At 42.9% G+C, this 19,857-nt stretch overlaps 1 protein-coding gene across 6 annotated transcripts in view; it reads left to right on the top strand.

Annotated features, from left to right (window-relative positions):
* RTN4 (reticulon 4) overlaps window positions 1–19,857 on the top strand; it is a 47,726-nt gene that overhangs the window by 13,383 nt on the left and 14,486 nt on the right. For 2 of the 6 annotated variants that reach the window (XM_075707412.1, XM_075707413.1), the window contains 2 exons: window positions 2,631–2,687; window positions 3,522–5,972. The exons of 1 other annotated variant lie outside the window; for it this stretch is intronic. In XM_075707412.1, coding sequence (XP_075563527.1) covers window positions 2,631–2,687; window positions 3,522–5,972 — 2,508 coding nt within the window. Of the gene's footprint in view, window positions 1–2,630; window positions 2,688–3,521; window positions 5,973–12,902; window positions 13,072–17,225; window positions 17,264–19,857 lie in introns of those variants that run through there. 3 more of the 6 variants (XM_075707414.1, XM_009486774.2, XM_009486775.2) reach the window with 3 other exon arrangements.

Here is a 19,857-nt window from a genome sequence, read left to right as displayed (position 1 = left end):
AGGTTATGCTGCTCCGGCATGGCCCAGAGGAGGTGAGAGCGTGTGGTTTCAGGGAAGGTGCGGGCTGAGGAGGAATAGTCTCTTGTTTCCAGCTTCCCAGTGATCAGCCACATCGCGGGTCCCTTCAGGCTTTGGACCTGGTGTGTGCGTGCAGCGCTCCAAGGGGAGCGTGCCACAGGCAGGTAGGAGATAAGGCGGGTAAGAGATGAGGCGACAGACTGACGCTGGCTCAAGCACGGAGTATATGGGCACTGCTACTCCGTTTAACCAACAAGGGATCAGGTATTTCACCAGGATCAGCATCCAGTACACACAGAGGGACACAGTTCTACATTTGTGGTCAGGAGATGTTGCTTGTTTGGTCCGTCTAGGCATAACGTTGAGAGAAAAGGAGAATGTGCTGCTGCTTGGTGCCAATGCTGAGCCTTGCTAGCCTAAAATCTAAAGCTCAGCAGTAACCCTTGATGTAGCAGGTGCACTAGAAACTGAAGAAAAAACTCTGATGTTACTGCTAAAGTCTCATTTTGAGGAAGGCAGAGCAGCTCTCAGGGCTGATGAGTCCCAAGCTGCACCCTGACTGGAGCCCCTTGTTTGACTCTCCAAACCAGGTGACTTGCTAACTTGTCTTATGGGTGGTGGGCGCCTTGCGGACACTCTGCTTGCGGAAGAGATCTCAGCGAGCCAGGGCATGCGGAGTCGAGCATCTCAAATAAAGGGCACACGGTGATACTTGGCAGCGTACGGATGAGCGTTGCAGTTCTGTGACTTGGTGTCACATACTGATCAGTTGTCCTCCAGTGTGGGTTTTCTTTGTCCTTAAAAGCTTTTGCCACCACTGAACTGTAACACTGTTTTAATGTGTTCTAAATTTGCAATTGAGGTTTCTCTCCATGTGGTCCTTAATAGGAAAATATAATTTCTAGAAAACTGAACAGAAATCCCTTTGGGCTGGCAGGAGTTGAGGAAGCTTCTAAATACTGAGTCCTGCACTCCAACTTTATTACTCCGTTCTCTTGCATCTTGCCATATTTTGTGGATTATAAACATCACTTGAAGATAACAGTGTTCTGTGAAACAAAACCAACCGACTGTATATTGTGACAGGAGATGTTGGTTGTGAGGAGACTTGATTTCTGGAAAACTGTTGGTAGATTAACTTGAGTAAGCCAGACAGGTCACGAGTATCTTGAAGTGGTGTTGCTTTTGCAGAAAGTCATGATTCAATGCGAAAACAAAAATAACCTTAATGCCTTGCTTTACTGGATTATTATGTATGCACTGCTGGGTCTACCGTATTTCTCACTTTTTGCCTTTCTTCTTTTAAAATCAATTGCTTCTATTTTTCTTTGCTTTTAATTAAAAAAAAAAAAAAATCCTTAACTTTTTTAGTACTTGATTTTGTCCAGGCAAATAGCAAAACTAAAGATTGTTAATGTCTGTACTGGAAATTCAAAATGGAATTGAAATGCTTTAATATAATTTTGCACTCTGCTAATACAATTGATGTAAATTGCAAAAATTCTTTAACAGCCTTAATTTGAAAACTTTAGGCACTCTTCAGAATGAAATATATTTACCTAAATGTTACTATTTTTACATTAACATAATGCCAACAGGCCACGATGGACCTGGGGAAAAATACTGCTGCTGACACGGAACTCCAGATGAGGACTGGTTTTGATTTGCCTGGTTCCTAATGACAGCTGGTATTGCTGCTTCTGCAGTGGTTTTTCATTAAACACTTCATGCAGCTTAGTAGAATGTCATAGTTGCATGCTTTTACTTCAGCTTAACGTGCAGTGTGAAACTCTGGGATTGTCCGGCTTCTCACCGTCGTGCATTAGTGAAGGAGGGTGAGTTCCTTAGCTTAGGAGAACGGTGTCCTTCCTTCTATTTACTTAGCTCTTTGAATGGAAATTGGAGAGCTGGGATTGTCTTGTGAAATACTAGGGTTAAAACAAATTCAGCAAAGCAAAATACACTCCTTGCATCATGCCAAAGAAGGCTTTAAAAATAATGCTTTTATTGGGAAGCTTGTCTACATTATAACACAACAGAAATAGTGAAGACATAAACATAAAGCAAATAGTACAGTCATTTACTGTTATCAGTTTGATTGGTATCGGCATGCCTGATCAGTGCTCTGTTTGTGGGGAGTTTCAAAGCTTACTTTGGTCATGTTAAGTTTTCACAATTTTTGGTGAGTCTCCTTTATCGCTGCTGTTCTTGCACAAGTTAGTGTTAGGAGACCCTCTGACAAAGTGAGCTGCTTAAGGACAGTGTGTCACTGTCAATGGCAGGTTTTTTCTGGTGCTAGAGACACTGTAGCTGCTCAGTAGTGTGGAAGTTTGGAGAATGAAAATAAAGAGTAGCTACCGTGGTGTATCTTAGCCTAAGACTGGTCCCTGGCTTGGAGCATGGAGATCCCTCAGTTGCCTCCGTAAAGATCCTATTGTAAATGGAGAACGCTGAGCGTTGTCTCTCCCAAATTACCCGGCTTGTATCTGGTTCTGTGGGTGTAGATGTTGGCTACGGATCTGTTTGATTTACTGGGAACTGACTACTTGTGTGCTTTCTCCCCTCTTCAACCTAGCCTTTATTTCTGCTGAGGTTATTTGTTTGTTTTTCAGATGAGACCCTTTTTGCTCTTCCTGCTACATCTGCGCCTCTGATGCACTCCTCTGCAGGCAAGTTCTTTCTGCTCACCTTTGTCTGAATACATCCTGCATATCTGATCTCATTAACTCTTTCCAATTAGTCTGCCTTTACTAAAAGTCAGCATGGGTCCAAGAATAGCCTCTATCGCATTTTTCAGTTTTGACTTTTCAGTTGATCTGTTCAAGATTTTAATATGCATTCATTTCTTTACATGGTAAACTGTTTTATAAACAAGCTACAGCCATCTGTGAATTCTTGGACCCTTGATATAGGAGAGAAGTTGATACTATTAACAGGTTAACACATCAAAGCATAGTTGCTTTACTGATTTAGCAGAAAGATTTAATCCATAGTAACTTTCTGCAGTATTTTACGTACGAAAATTTGTACCTGTAGTGTTTAGTTAGTGGGTTTTGTTAGCTCCGCTGTTCACCAAATTCCCATTTAAAAAAGTGTCAAAAAAAGACTTACTGGCATGCATGTTTGTGCCTATGTTTATGCACAGGCATGCACCCATACCCGCTCTCTTTCTCACCTTGCCACCCCACCCTCCCTCTCTCACTTCGTTAATATTGCCTGCTGTACTTGGATGCTCTGTACTTGTCTGGCATCTTCAGCTTTACTGTGATCTTTGTGCTGCATAAAGTTGCTGCTTCTCTAGCCTCTTGCATACTTCTCTGCTAGAAGAGGTCAAATAGAATAGCATACTTTAACGGATACTTTGTTTTAATGGCTAATAGTATTTGTGATAGAACTTGGAAGAACCTCTTAATAACTAACATCATGTGAACCTGTCATGAAAGTTTGCATTGACTTTAAGAGCACTTGCATTCTCTAACTTTCCTTTCTGTCCACGGTCACAGAAAAAGTTATGGACTTGCAGGAGCAGCCAGGTAGCACTAAGTCGCTTGGTCAAGAGGAGTTTACTGCAGTCCCGCTTGATACTGCTCCTTCTCTTCCCTCCTTCTCTCCTATCTCAGCTGATCCCTTTAAAGAGCACGCAGCCTTTGATACGCTCTCAGATGGATTACCTGCAAGAGGCATTTACAAAGAAAATGCAAGTGAGGTTTATAAAGAAACTATGGAAAATGCAAGAAATCCATTTCTTGCAGAGGGAAATGAAAAGGACGTTTCAGAGATTAAATACTCGGAACCCCCATTTGCTAAATCAGAAGCAGCCATTTTATCTCAAGTTAAAGAAGAAACACAGCTAGAGGGCCCTAAAGAATTACCTAATCTGGAGAAAATGCCTGCACAGCAGCCGGAAATGTCTCCAGAAACTCCTCAAGATTTGTTCGAGAAAACCGAGGAAGATCTCTCTTATAACAAAGACAAATACAGAGCTGGTGATCATGGTGAAAAAGGGGCACTGAAAGAAGACCCTCTTAGGAGGGAAGAATATGCAGACTTCAAACCATTCGAGCCAATATGGGAAGTAAAAGGTGCTAGTCACGGACCGAGCAGCGTGAGAGAGGATGTTGGAAGTAAGATAGATGCTAAACTAGAAAGCGGTTTAGACGAGAGATACGGTGTAGATAAGCTGAATGTGCAGAAGGATTACGAAAGAGAGAGCGAAGGCAGCACTGAAGATCGCTCTTTCCCAAGTACCCCAGACGCTGTAAAAGAACCTTCGCAGACTTACATCACTTGTACTAAATTTGAATCCTCTGTAAGTCCTGATGGTAGCAAAGTCAAATCCCTTTCTCCGCTAGAGGAAGGCGCTTCAGAAAATAGAACCGATGATGAGAAAAAAATTGCAGAAATGAAAGCTCAGACGAGCACAGAACAAGGTGATTTTAGCGCTCGAGCAGTTGGCAAGCAGGAAGGCCAGGAAGCTGACTATGCTAAAACAGAGAGTATATCAACAGTGCCATCTGACACTGCAGCAAATATGCCTGAAGGTCTTACTCCTGATCTGGTACAAGAAGCATATGAAAGCGAAATGCATGACGCGGCATGTACAAAACTTGCTTACGAAACAAAGATCGATTTAGTTCAAACCTCCGAGTCAGTACAAGAGACTCTGAAACCTGTGGCACAACTCTGTCCCTCGTTTGAAGGGTCGGAAGCTGCTCCGTCACCAATATTGCCAGATATTGTCATGGAAGCCCCACTGAGCACTGGGACTGCCGGTGCAGAAGCGTCTGCTGTGCAGCTCGAAGCTTCCCCATTAGAAACGTTTATTCCTGCTGCTAATTATGATAATGTAAAAGAGGAGACTGAGAAACCTCCCTTATACCAAGAGGCAGTGAATGTACCACTGACACCGGCCCAAGAAGCGAAAGAGGCATTAGCATTTAAAAAACCTGATCGTGAGAGTAGTGCCAGTCCTGAAGATATAGAGACTCCATATATATCTATTGCATGTGACTTAATTAAGGAAACAAAGGTCCCTGGTGAATCTGTTTCTCCGTCCTTTACAGATTATTCAAAGACACCGATAACAGAATGCATTTCTCAGGACGTGCCTGAACACAAGGAGCTTGTTGAAAAACTGTCTCCGCAGTTTGGAAAATCTGACTTGTTTAATAGCCACATGATACCTGACTTTACCGAGAAAGTGAGCGAAGATCCATCTCTTGTCTTAAAAAGCAAACCAACCGAGAATATTGTAACTGGTGATGAACATGAGGAGCGACTGGCGGATTCGGTAGCTGCCACAGGCAAGCCTTATCTGGAGTCTTTCCAACCCGAACTGGACTCTTCCAAAATTGTTGCCGCTCTGCCGTCGGAGCCAACGCCTCCAAAAATAGCCAAGGCAGAGAAGATTCCTCTTCAAATGGAAGAGCTGAATGCTATGGCTTACCCAGCTGATGTATCTGTTGCTTCAGAACCAAAACCAGCAGATAACAAAGCTCTTTCACCTGCGGAGTCTTCCCCAGTCCCAGTGGAAGAAGACTTTGTGATGTTAGCTCATCCTAAAACCGCACCTGAGCTTGTGGCAGAAGCCGCTGACAGAGAAGTAATGCACAAAGAGAAAAGTGAAGAGATCAGTAAGGCAGTTGAAAGTGAGAAGAGGCAGCTGCCTTGCCCGGAGCTACCCTGCGATCTGTCTACCAAGAATGTAGAAGTAAAAGCTGAGGAAGATATTAATGCCTTGAAAAAGTCCTTGGAGGCTGTGGACAGAGAAGTGCCTGAAGTAGCCATGATGTCCTTACCGGCCACAGATACCTCACCTTTATCCGCTGAAAAAGAGATAGTCAGTGTAGTAAAACCAGAAGCTTTTGAGAAGGAAGCTGAGCGAGAAGCTGCTTCTGTTAAAGAAAAGGAAAAACCTACTGCTATATTTTCAGCAAAGCTGAATAAATCTTCAGGTAATCTGTGTATGCTCTCTCGCAGTTCACTAATCTGCATAATTCTTTAGCTAAACTTAAGCATGTCATGACTTATCTTTTTAAGTCACTTTCTGTAAACTTCTCTGTGTAGGTTGAGGGTAACAGAACATGTTAGTGCCTGCGCTTTTACCTTTTTCATATTCTGATTGCTTTAGTACTTTTTTTTTCTGTTTATCAGGGATGGACTCACTGTCTCCAGTTTTCTCCTTCAGTTCTGCTGCTGGTGATCTTGTTGATACAGAAATAAGTCACTGTTCGCTGCAAGCCTCTGTGGTTGTCTACAGGCTGGCCATTAGGTGGCCTTCCAAACTTGCTCTTAATATGTGATAGTAAGCCAAGGATGGTGTTTCAGTCTGCTGTGTATATGTGATTTGAAGAGGCATTTCTTTCTTTTCATACCCAGTTCAGACATCAGACTTTGAAACTTAGGAAAATACCCTTGCTGCTACTCTGTGTGTCTGGAATCTGGAAAAGAACCTGCGCATCTCCGCTCGTGTGACTTGCAGCTTGCGTTAGATCAAGGCCAGCGGTTTAAAATAAATAGTGCACATCAGGGAGCTTAGTATTCAGGTTACTAGGAAAGTGGCCATTAAGAAGTTGAGTATCTTGCAAACATTAAAAATGGTTTATACACAGCACAGATACTAATTACCATTTTTTTTTCAGGTGGGGCTTGCACTTCAGTGTAGTAATTTTTCTTCAGTAATGTGTAGTTAAAGTAGCACAAAGTTGAAGGAAGGATAAGACCATTGTTGTGTTGCATTCTATTCTCTAAACTGAATACCTCAGGAAATTCCAGCTCTTTTAGACTAGAGGAGTACTTTGCTTTTTGGTAGCGCAGCACTCTGCTGCGACTGAAGTCTTGCACCACCAGTATGCCCGCTCAAAGCAGCTACTGCAGAAGGCGTAATGCCTCTGTTCTAAATGGAAACCCAAATATTAGTTTGACTCAGCAGTAGTATATTTGTGTAGTAGCCGCAGTCTACAGTCATAAAATACTGCATTCCTAACATACTTCTTCTGCATCAAATGTATTTTGGAAGGGGATAATAGGGTTGAGGGGAACATCAGGGTGTTAGTGCAGTCAAAATAGGGATCGGAAAATAAGGTAGAAGATGGAGTTTTTATGTTTAACTTTGCATGATAGTTGCCATTCCTCCTGTCCCAGCTCTTCTATTCATAGAGGTAGGCAGAAAGGAGAGAATTTCCCACTTCCCTTGTGATGAAATTTCAGTGATACCTGCACTGTTAAAACACTGTGTTTGTCTTCTGTGAAGACTTCGCTCCTTACGCTCAGGCTTCCAACATATAGTAACAGCTGCTATGCATCTTATACTACATGTCAAAGAGGTAATTGTTGAGAGCAGACTGCTTTAAAAATCCCCTGAACATTACACTTGGTATACCAGCTTTTTTGTTAGTATTTTCAACAGGGAGCCTTTGCAGAGCGGTCTTTAATCGTTGCATGGATGTAGCAGACTGGAGGTGGCAAATCACTGCCTTGGGAAGAAAGACTCTTACTTTGGGTCTGACAAGGACACAGCTGCTGCTCTTCTGTCTGTGGGGAACTGCTGGAGAAGCTGCGCGTAAAACCGTTTGCCATAGCAGGAGAGGAGCGAGCTGAGCCGTGGCGTCTTTCTCCCTTCTAGTGGCACGGCGCTGGGACAGGGCACGCGTCTGTCCAGCGTTGGTGTTAGTTGAGGGGTGGGAGACGGGCCAGGCACAGGGCTGGGCTGGGGGTGCAGGGAACTGTCTGCAGGCTTTCTGTCAGTGTGCTCACTCTGTAAAGCACTTGCAATTTTACTTTTTGATGTGCTGTGTTGTTTGGGAAGAAAAATAACATTTTTTTTTTGCTTTACTCCAGAGGAACACTTTCTTAAAGCTAAATAGATGAAAATACTAACTCAAAAATGTCATCCATTTTTTCTAGGTTTTTTTTGTTCCCCCCACAACCTGTGCTGTTTACTTGTTTGCTTGCTTCTGCTGTATTACAGAATACAGAACTGGACTTCTGAGACCTGCCTGAAGGGTCTAATGACAAGCTGTGAACAAAATCAGTTGTCTGCTTTTAGTACCACACTACTTAAGCACAATTTCAAAGTAGCATTAAAGAGCTAACACATACGCTTGCCTTCCACGCTCTCAGAAAGGAGGGATAATTCATCACAAGGCCAAGAAGTGGATCTGTGCACGTGTTTGGCCTTCTAAGTCTACTTTCATTGTGTGGGTTTTTTCTGTCTTCCCATCAGTGGAACTCAAATACATTTTCCTGTGCCTCGAGACTTCTGGAAATCAATTGGTGCGATTGTATGACTGATGCTTGTTAAAACATTCATCTGAACTGCCTTACCGGTGCACTTGAGGTTCTTGAACGCTTACTTAACAGTCTTTTTGAAAGCTAACCTAAATGCCAACATACCTGTGTGTACCTGAAAGTGCAACTTCCAACAGTCCCAGTGGGCTGCAGGGAACTAACAGAAACTCTAAAAGGGTTGCTTTTTTTTTTTTTTTTTTTTTTTTTTTTTTTAAAAAAAACACCACTCTAGTAAAGCAAATGTAAAGCTTTGAACAGCCTCGTGGGGAGAATGGGGTTTGTTTAATGCTGCCTGGCAGACCCTTGGGTAGCCTGTTTCATTTTGTAATGGTATCAGACCACAGGGGCCTTGTACTTCATAGCTGCACAGATTTAAAAAATGAACAAGCAGAACCAGAAAATCCAAACTAAAGCACATTCAGAACTGTAGTTAACGATAAAGAACCCCCTCTCCTTGTAAGAAGCTCTTATTTATAACAATTTCAACAGCAAATACCCCCCTGCAACACTAGCAATTCCTATACAGTGGTTTTTTTTTTTTTTTCCTTCCCTCCTTCCATTGTTCAGCACGTGCTGTATTTGGCTTCCTAGCAGCTAATCGTGCTGCTCCGCTCTCATGCCTGCCAGACTTCAAAACACGTATTTCTGATCTCCATAAAAACATTGCACATGACGAGGTGTGACTTCAGAGCGGATGTTCCCTGACTGTTCTGCTGCTGCTGCCCTGTCCCAGAGCCGGCGGCGGCTCCGGCTTCTGCCAGGGCTTGTGCTGCTGGGGTGTGTGCGCAGGGCCATGCAGCAGGGACTTGGGGAAGTCATGTTTTAAGGCACGCTCTTATATAAAAGAGGGCTTTGATGCCATCTAGTGTTTTTGTAAAAGAACTGTAACGCCGGTGCCCCGCGCCTTTCGGAGGATTGCACCCCAGGTTTTGAGAAACTCTGAACTGGCGGAATGAGTTTTAACATTCTTGGAGTTAAAAACTATGTACATATTACATATCTTAGTTCTTCTGTTGTACATGCTTTCTTCACTCATAACCCCTTACTTACTTTTGGCTAGAGATCATTAGTTCTCCCAAACAGGCTAGAAAACCATGCTTTCCATAAACCTTTTTTTGATCAGTGGGATGCAGACGATTTTATATTACTGAATTCCAAAATCAAAGTATATTGTGGACACCACCACCACCACCACCACCCCCCGCACTGCCCCCCTAGATCTAAACCTCAAGTTGTGTACCAACCTGTAACCACGCTGGCAGTTTAAATCTCTCGGTATATTCATGCTGAATGTTACAATAATATTTGAAAATGGCATTGAGATCTTTACTATCGAGGCAGCCGGTTTTACAGGACACCCCTGGTTTGTGGTGGTTTTGAACGCCAGGCTCCGTAGACATGCATGTCAGATTAAATCTTATGAGTTTACAGATCTCTTTTTTTCATATATGCTCTAGGGTGCTCTGTAATTGAATTACACAAATGCAGCTAATTACTAATACCTTACATTTCCCACGTTTTCTTGAGGGGGCAAATTCAAAGGTGAAGTCCAAGTGGGAAATGTGCTTTGAGAAGGTGGCTGAGCAGTAGTAATGATGAAGCTTTTCTTTTTCCTCCCGAAGCACGGGAGGAGAAATACAAGACTTCCTGTGATTCTGTAACAGCAAACCAGGTCATTCTAGTTACGTGAAACTTTGGGGAAGCTGGAAATGCTGCCTCACACCAGCTCTGTACCCCTTTGGTTCATTTCTGTTAGCTTGCGTATTTGTAGTTAGTTAAATAGAGCCCTTCAGCAGAAAGGAAGCGTTTGGTTTGGTCTTGTTTGGTTTTTTCACTGGGGGAAAAATGCTTTGGAATGCCTCTGGAGTTTCTTTCAGGAGCAGATTATTTGTAAAATATCATTTAATTCAACATAAAATCTTAATTTAATTTCATCTGATTGTATTTTTAGATTCTTTGATTGTTCAGGTCTTCTTTTATGCTACCAGGTAAATAATAATAAATGGAGACTTTGTTCTAGGGTGGAGAATTTGCGGAGGAGTAGGAGGAATGAGGGGGGGGGGGGGGGAAACCTGAACAACCTTGAGTGAAACTGTTCTGAAGGAAACACGTAGACCTGCTGTGTTTTATTAGAGCTCTCATGTCGTCCCTGTTGAGAGGCGAAGGCTGGTATAGCTAAGGCTGCTAACAGAGCACGGCCTTTGGGAAGTTACTTGCAGAGCGGCAGAATTGTGGAGAAAATGGAGCGTTTGTGGGAAGCTATCAGCTCTCCCAGGAGCACAGACAGGCGGCCAGCACTGACTGAGGCTTCAGGCAAGAGAAGAATTAGGTAGTCATCCAAAACGCTCTCCTGCGGGAAGCCCGGCACGCTCTTCAGTGCGGAAACGCTGTTGCCAGTCCATCTGCTCGGGGCGATTTGGTGACTGTGGCGTGAGCGAAGCGCTCGCCCTGCCAGCACGCGGGCCCGTTGAACGTAGGTGCGTTCAGTGGGAGAACGTGTTTAGAACCGATTGCGTCTGTTTTAGTTGTCTGGGTGGCTTGATAATGCCATGTTGTGAGTAGCCTGCTAGTTAGATAGCGTTTGTTTAGACGCTGGCGTACAAACAGGTAGCAGTTTCTCTAGCGAAACAATAAAGCTTCATGCAGAAGTTTGTTGACGGTGCCGGTACTCAGTTTCTACGTAGAATAGAGTTGCAAGGGTGTAGCTCGGCTGAAATAAGAGATGCGAGTGCAGAGGGATACGGACTTCATTTTAGGTATCGTTTGCACGGAAGGTTAAGAGTGAACGCTGCGTGCAAAGGGTCAAGAGGAGGATCTTGAGGGCAGGGAGGAGCTCCCGTGGAGGGATGGAGGGAGTGAGCGGCTCGCTGGAGATGGGAGGGCAGCGCCCGGTAACGTTCTCACGGCCGGGCTGCGTCTTCGTCCCCATTCCAGCTGCTGCCGATTTGCTGTGGCTGCAACAAAACGCCTGTTTAGGAACGTGTTGCATTAACGTACTATTTTAAGTATGTAATAGAATATGAAATGAAGAGGCTTTAATTGCATATCTTTAGAAATTTTACAGTTAGTGCAAAGAACTGCCTGAAAGCATCGAGTTTTTGACTAATTTAGTGACGATGCAGCCAGCCAGACAAATGTGGGGGGAGAATCACAGATTTTGGTGGTTTCCAGTTGGTCTTAAGAATTTCGGCTCAAAGACAGCAGCTTTTCAGATACGTTTTGTACTTTTTTGGTACAGTGCAACTTTTCAAATTTTCTTGCGCTATGCTGTTTGAACGCGTGCTTCCCACTTCCCTCCTATAGCGTGTGTTTTGATTTACCTGTTGGAATTGTGAATGAAATGTACATCTTTGCATAAGTTAAAAATATAGGTAGCAGGTCTTGCTGTCACAGGAGGCCTTAAATTTATGTGGCAATGGAAGCAATAAACATGGCTTTCGGGTAACTTTGTGGTAATCTTTCTCCACATAAGATTGTTTTAATGGAAGGTAACACTGTCTATTTAAGGACCGAATGGGGATCTCCAGTCTAGAGTATTTTTGTGGAAATGTGTAAATGTTCTTTTCTAGTTCTTTAGAAAATGATGTATCAATTTTTTAAGAGGTTTTCAAGGCAGGGGAGTTTTTAGCATTTTATTGTCAGCCCCAGACATTAAGAGACTCCAAACTAGAAGGGTAGTCAGGTTTTTTTTTCAGTAGGGATGGAACACAGAATGACAACATCGTTCTCACAGCTCTTCTCTTTCAGATTTTGAGTTTCTAGTTTTTGCTCATCTCACATCTGTACAATACTTCCTGTATGTTACTTTCTATATGTTAGTACTCTAAAGTTTGAGGTCCTTGGTTTTATTTAAATGAAGGGAGCATTTAATTGTCAGGTCTGCAGCTGACGACACAGGATGCTGATGTAAAATAAAAAAGGGAAGGTGCTTGGTTGTAGGAGTTAGGGAGAGGGCGAGAGAACTGTTCTTCTGAAACCTCCGTTAAGATGTATAAATGTGGCTGAGCAGTTCATAAGGGCTAAAGATACCAGCAAAAAAGACTTCTTGTGTTCTTCAGGAGCCTCTTGCTTTTGTTCCAGGCACAGAAAGGGTCCTATTCTGTTTTCCTTCAAGCTTTTTTTTAGAGCAAGAGGTGCATTACAAAGATGTCTCTGTTAGACATTGGTTTAAAAAAAAAAAAAAAAAGAGGGAAGGCGTATATCTAGGAGATTTATAAGTGTGTTTTAACCATTGTTCGAAAAGCAATCTGTTCAAAGCTTGTCTGGTGACTGCTTCTAGCTCCGCTCAGATACGAAAAGCCAGCTTAGGGCGGTTCGGCTTTTGTTAGCCTGCGCTGAGCCTCGCCGCGCTGGTTGCCAATGCACCGCCGCTGCTCTGCAGGGAGCAGCCGGCTCCCGTCGTGCCAGTGATTTCTTTCTCTGCCTTGCGCCTTTTCGGTTCTGTTGGCAAGCAGTAAAGAAGCAAATGGCCGCAGCAGTCGGGGATTGCATTTTAGCTGTAGCGCCGGAGCATTAGGAGCCTGGCGACGGCTCACACTGCGTCAGTCGTGTTCCACACCCCGCGCCGTCAGCTGACCGGCCTCCTGCAGCACCAGTGCAGCAGCAGACTGCAGACGCTGCTGGGGAAGCCCATGTTTCCCATCCTGGGCTGTAGATTTCTTCTCTTGCAGCTGTCCTCTTGGTATGCATAATTGATAACCGCAGCTGGAGGGTAGGTCGTTTGTGGAGAGATGGACAGTCAGCCGAGCAGTTGGAAGGATAAGGGTATTTGTTCTTTCACCTTTTTTCCCTTCTTCTTTTTTTTTTTTTTTTTTTTTTTTTTTTATAAGCTAAAGATGCTACGGGTTGTTTTCAGCAAATGGTGTTTGTAGCATGTATTTGAATGTGAAACGTATCTGAAGGTGTACGATCTATTTGTACTGTATGCAAAATAGTAAAAGCTGTAGGTTAAAATGGGTAAATATGAGCAATGCAGGAGAATAAATTATTTATGTAGGTGAAGTAGCTTGTGTGACACTGCGGATGTTTTTCAGTCCTACGGAGCATATTAAAGACCAGCTTGTTTCGGTATGTGCTGCACAAATAGCAGCATAGTCTGAATTTAGTTGATGTTCCTTTGAAATTCCTAGATTGTTAATAATTTAAAGATACTAACCATTAACTCGAGAGAATGTAGTTATCTGCAGTTCATGTAGTTTAATAATTTCATGCGGAGAAATCGCGTACAGACTACAGCAGGGTGGTGTTTGGGTTTTTTTTTTCCCTGTTTGGCATAGCATGTTTGGAGTCTACCCTTAATCACATTTGCTTTGGGTTTTTCATAATTCTGTTGGATTCTAGGTAAAACTGTGTCTGACTTTTCAGAATTTACAGCCGTAATATCAAATTGTTTTAGGTAAATAAGTAGCTAACCTTAAATTAGCGTGGTTCTGACCTTTGTTCCTGTAACCACTAATGGGAGATCAGCAGTGTAAATCTCTGTGGATTGTTATATTAGTGCTCAGTGTGTAAGAGTTTAAGCCTTATTTGAATACGTAATCTTCAAACTTTATCAACGAGACAAGCTCTAAAAAATGTTAATCGTCTCTGGATACTCAAATATCTTCTTAAAGGGCCCTGTCAAGCTTGGTACTTGTGAAATTTTCCTCTTTTTTGTATAGCTGTTGTTCAAAATCTATGTTTTTTTCTACTTGGACAAAATTGCCAACTGTCTAGAATCCATAGAATGCTCTATCAGAACCTAAATATGTAGCAAAAAAAGCCCTGCAGGGGAAAAAAACATTGGCCCTGCAAAACAAGTTTCTACAAGTTCTAATCTTTCATTAAAGGGCTGTAGAATGTTAGGAAAAAAATACTCTGCAGTGTTTGGTAACTAATGTTCTTGATGTGTAACTAGTTTACATGTTCAGCACTCCATACATCAGGCCTGAAATTCTTGGGGTTGGGGCGGGGGAAAAAAAAGGGGGGGGGGGATGAGGTCAGAAGGTTTTTGTAAAAATTGAAAGGCAAGTTACCTTTGGGTATTCAGGCCCAATTTTCAGGTTTTCTTTTAACAGCTGACGAGCAGGGTTGGTGGTGGTCTGTCCCTCACTGCAACTGAAAGCAGACATTTCCGAGCCTACAATTTTTGAGGCCTGGAGAATAATGGAGTCTTTCTTAGTTTAAAATGAATGAATTGCCAATCCTGAGCGTGCCTGTACGGCACACTTGGGGGGAACGCTGTTACAGCCGCACGGAGGCCAGTGATGCGGGGGTCTTGGCTTCTTTGCAAAATGCAGACCTGGCTAGCGTGTGGTGGAGCTGGCCTCAAGTGAGCAAAGCAAACCTGAACGCATCCTACGTGCGGATTTTGTGCTGGTGTAACTGTTTCAAGCAGGGTTTTAAATTCCTCTTCTCCCCTTTTTTTTTTACATAGTGGCATCCCCTTCGGTGGAGGAAGCTGCTTTAGTGCCTATTTCTCCCTCCAAGGAAGTCCCTACTGCCTTGAGACTTAATTATAATATAACTTGTAGAGATAGAGTCTAACAGAAAATGGAAGCAGAGCAAGAAGGTGGTTTTTCTGGGGAAGCAGAAGTCTGGTTCCTCTCCTTTTGCAACTGTTCTTGAGGCCTGGTTTAGTGTGGTTTCTGATAGCATTTGTAGCGAGGTGAAGACGCCTTGTTTCGTGTGTTCTTCCTTCATTAGGTCAGGCTCCAGCGGCATGGAAAATGGTGGGTAAAGTTCAGGGACTGATTACACTATTCATCTTGCCCCAAAATAAATATAGAAGCGAATATTGCAACATGCTGCTTTCCATGATAAAAAATAGCCTTAAAAAAAAAAAGTAACGATCAAATCTAAACCAGAGGAGAGCTGAAAGTATGCTTCATACTTAGAATTTCCAACTAAACCACTACTTTTTAATTAATATAACCCTAAAGTTAGTTTTAGTTTTGGTCCATATGTTTCTTGTGCTACAGCCGTAGGAGCTGAGGAACCAGCATAGTGGAAGTGGTGTAACCTGTGTTATTGATTAATACCTATGGTATTGATCATCTAAGTAGGCAGGATGAAATACGTTTACCCTGGGGATGCCATGACTTCTATTTTTAGCACTTTTAAAGACAGGCCCCCATGGAGTTATTGGTACTAAAATGTCTAACTTTTATTTATTTATTTTAAATCATTTCAATGACTTGCTAGGTTTTAATGGCTGAATAATGCTAACGGTAGGATGAACACCACAGGCTATCAGGCTATCACAGGATTATTTTTCCTTTTTATTAACGTGCTGAAAATCTATCCGAATTCTGGTTCAGGTGAGTTAAATGGTGGAACAGGTTGCACGGGCTTGTGCAGCCCTTGAGCTTTTTAAATTGTTATCGTGAGTAATCAGGGCTTTGGAATGGCTTCCCCAGTTTGTACATTGTGCACACGTGCACGGGTGTATGATTAAGCAGAAGTGAAACAAAAATACCGCTTTGGCTCATTAATAATTAATTGTGAGATAGTATTTGCATTTTTGGGGGACAATCTGGTTGTGTCAGACTTGTTTTCATTCTAGCATGTACTTTGTGAAATCTCTCGCTTTTTCTTGCTAGGGATTGTGGGGCAGACGTGCCAAGTCTCGAAACGCCTGTGATGCAGACTTGTTTTCTGACCTTTGGGATCCAGTTAGACAAGCCTGTCGGTCCCACTGGCCGTGCTGCTCCTAGGACAGGGAAAGCTCTGTTGGTTGAAGTCAGCTCCACGTGCTTGGCACCACGTGCGGTCATGCAATAACCACCCAGTTCTACCAGCCTGGGATTGTTCTGTTGTTACTGACTTGCAGCAAGGCAGCCAAGGACCAAGCTGGCTTCCAACACATCTGATGATCAGGGTGAAACGAGGCTTGAATTCTGTGGCCCAGTCTGCAACTGCTTCTGCTTAGCATGTCAACCATGATTTTAAATGGTCGTTCCGCGGTAGGAAATCTTGAAAATGGCAAACCCCGGTCTGCCGATGTGTGTGCTTGGCAGACTTTGACCGCTGGATGGGTTGCTGGCTTCTTCTTGGGGTTGGTCTGTCTCCAGCTGGGGCTGCCCCACACCGGGCTTGACCAAGCTTTGAAAGTGAAACCGCAGAGTCAGATCTTGCCGGCTCGATGCTCTGCATAAAAGATCAGTGGAAACCCCGAGGATCAGTGTCGTGTGTGAATATGAAGTTTATTTAGCGTATGTCTAAATATGAAGTTTATTTAGCATAACTGGAAAACGCCTCCCTGAACAGACATCAGCAGCAATTTGCCTATTTGTGGCCGCGTACTGGTTTTGGCCGGTCTAGAGTTAATTTTCTTTATAGCAGCCTGTATGGTGCTATGGTGACAGTTGTCACTGTGCACTGCAGATGCATTTGAAAGCTGCCCGTTCTCAACACTCCTGTTACGTTTCTGTATTGGTACAACGCTGGCTGTTCTTAAAGTGGTCCAGAAAAGGCTCGCTCTTGTGCTTCTGCACTGTTTTTGCTATTATTTGAAGACCGTGAAGATTTTCTGCTTACCTTTCAGCCTACAGAAAGGTTCCAGTGTAACGGCCCTTGTTCATACAATGTTTGTAAATCGTACGCTGTTTGCGGGTGGGTTTTTTTTTGTTTTTTGGTTTTTTTTTTTTTTTTTAGAACTTCCTTCTCCGTTGACACAAACCGGCCTTTCTTTGGCGCTGAAACCCATTTTTTGTTTGCTTCTGAACGCTGGATAGAGAGCAGTTGTCCATTGTGAAGGCGAGCCTCTCGCTCGGCAGCTGCATTCCAAGGACTTAGCGCAGAGGCAAGCCATTGGCGGGGGCCTGCGAGGTTCGGCGCGGGCTGGCAGCGCGGCGGCAGGCAGTTGCGTAGATGTGCCGACCTCCGGGTGCCCTGGCAGGAAGTGAAAAGGCTCTGGGTAGTCAGCTGTGCAAGATCTGGGTGCATGCAGGCACACTCAAGATGGATGCCAAAATGGGTTAGTCCCTTTTTCTTGGTTTTCTTTCATAGATGTGAATGAAACTGGCTTGTAGATCTCGAGGCTTTTAATTTTGCTTTCTTTTAAAAAAAAAAAAAAAAAAAGAGGGTTGCTTGGTTCAGGGTTTTTGTGTTTTTTTTTTTTTAAAGAGGATTATCAGGTTAAATATATTAAACCACTTGTTTTTGTCGTCAAAAAAAACAATACAAATTGTTCAGTTTTAAGATAAATGTCTGTGAAAGAAAGAAAAGACTTCCAACCCCCCCCCAAAAAAAAATCGACCCAGTGATAAACCTATCACGGCACTTGCTTTAAAAGCAAAATGTAATTGGATGAGTTCTGCATGTAAGGCACGGATGCTAGCGGTACTATTTTTAGACGTGCCAAGTGACAGTTCGTGCTTACCAAATGTAGGCAGCTGCTCTTGCTTTAGAATAGGCCTGGAATACTTGCATTAAATGCATGAGATTATAGTTCGCATTGTACAAAATAAAGCTTAAAACCGTTTCCACGAGGAAAGAAACTGCTTGGCAAGGCTGTTCCTGAGAATTGGCTGGGGTTTTTGTTTTTCTGGTTTTTTTTTTTTGTTTTGTTTTTTTGGGGTTTTTTTGTTTTTTTTTTAATCTGCTGTGTATATCTTGTGTATAAGTTAAAGCCAGAAAGGGGCTTCTAGTAATGCTTTTAATATCTTTGGAAAGAAATGCAAATACCTGTTTCTGATCAATTGGAGAATATTAAATCAATTTCATCATGTACTCTCTCGGACTGAATACGACAAATCAGTTTTTCAGTGACTTACAACGCTGAATTTCCCTTTGAGGAATTTACAAATGAAACGAGATACGTAAGCTGAGGCTGATACGGCAGTTCTCCAAATGGAGTGGAGGCAGAAAAATACTTCATGTGCAGCTTAGCTCTGGTCGGGGAGGTCCTAGCTTGGGGATTTTTCTTAGCAATTACTGAGAACAAAAGACTTGAAGATGGGTTGCTAGAGGCCGTTTGGCATTTGTGGTATGCTTTAATTCCGGCAATTTACCTTTGTTTCTCTGTTTTGGAAACTGTCCTACAGATGAATTACTGCCTTTACATTCCTTATAGCTGGGTTCTGATACAATGCGTTTTGTACTAAGTGATTTCCTATGAAGCAGCAAGAACCCACTGTCAGTGGAGAGGCTTTGAAACTGGGTTACAGAGGAGGGAGTATCTCATTTACAGAACTGCTCCCTGCAAACCGAGAGTAGGGCTCGTACTCAGTGTGTCACATGATACAGGAGCAGCACCCAAATTTGAATGTATGGATGCTCAGATTGCAGCATTTAAAAATAAATAGAGTTTCAGTATTTGAAGCAAATGCCCAGGAAGAAATGATTTTTTTTTTCTCCCCCCCCAAAGATTTCTTGCATGATTCAGGAGCACAAAATCCACTAACTTTTTTTTTTCTTTTTTTTTTTTTTGCTAGACTGGTTTTGAAAATCTCACCCAAGTGTTAACAGATACTTGCAGCTCAATTTAGGTTTACAGTTTACAATGATTTTTAGGTCAAGCTCACAATTTTGTTAAGCACCTTTTAAATGCTAAACTTCCTAACCTAAGGTGTACAGAGACGCTAATAGACACTTTTGTGATGAGAAGCAAAGCCAAAGAAACCAAGGAAAATGTTGTTAAATGTAGGGGTTATAGCCCATACAAAAGGACTTCTGTGATGACTTGATTTTTTTTTATTGGCTTGTGTGATTTTTACAAATATCAAAGAAAAGTTGTCTTGCTTAGAGCTTCACTTGTTTGACAGGGAAAATAGAAGTGCAGCTTTGTAACACGGGGAGAGCCAGCGGAATAAGAGGCCAGCATGGGTGCGTGGGTAGGTTGGACTGCCGTTTGATGAGGGCTTCACATTGGTGCTGTTCCGAGAGCACGAGTGTCACCTCCTTTGGTTGGCTGCTCCGTCTCTCGCCCCGTGTGTTTCCAGAATGTATCCAGAATCTGATCTAGCTGGCTGCTTAGTTTTTTATTTTATTTTTTTTTTTTGGTGCAGTAGTTGTCAGCGGCATACAGAAAACCAGGCTGGTTCTGCGAGTGGCCACGCAGCGGAAAGGAGCGGGTGGTGGAGGGGTGAGGCTGTTTATTTCCACAGCAGTTTGGTTTATGGCAAATTTAAGGTGTTCATGCAACTGTAACCTGATTCTGTCTGTAGAGCTTCAGGAAATGTCTTCTGCTGAAATGTGAATTAAATATTTGGGTAAAATATTCGGCGTTATGAAAATGGCGGCTCTAAGTTTCTGACCAGGGTTCGCATCTTTCCAGCGCCTGCTGCGCGGCACGGTTTCCCTACGGAAATAATTAGGAAAGGACTTCAGCTTCTGACATGCTGTGAAATGCACCATAGTCCCAGTGGCATTTTCATGTTGTACCTACACAGGGATTTTGCAGACTTCGCTCTACAGAGGCTACTAAGTATTTAATGTGGTGCATTACCATGAATAATAGTAATTTTTTTTTTAAATTTTCTTTTACAGTCATTCAGAGTCAGAACCTGTTCTAAATTGTGAGATGCTATTTTACAGTTAACTGCGGTGATGCTTAGGATGAGATAGGAT

Source organism: Pelecanus crispus, chromosome 3, assembly GCF_030463565.1.
Source record: "Pelecanus crispus isolate bPelCri1 chromosome 3, bPelCri1.pri, whole genome shotgun sequence".
Classification (NCBI taxonomy): Eukaryota; Metazoa; Chordata; class Aves; order Pelecaniformes; family Pelecanidae; genus Pelecanus; species Pelecanus crispus.
The sequence above is the reverse complement of the archived record's forward strand: the minus strand, read 5'-3'. Positions and strand labels throughout refer to the sequence as shown.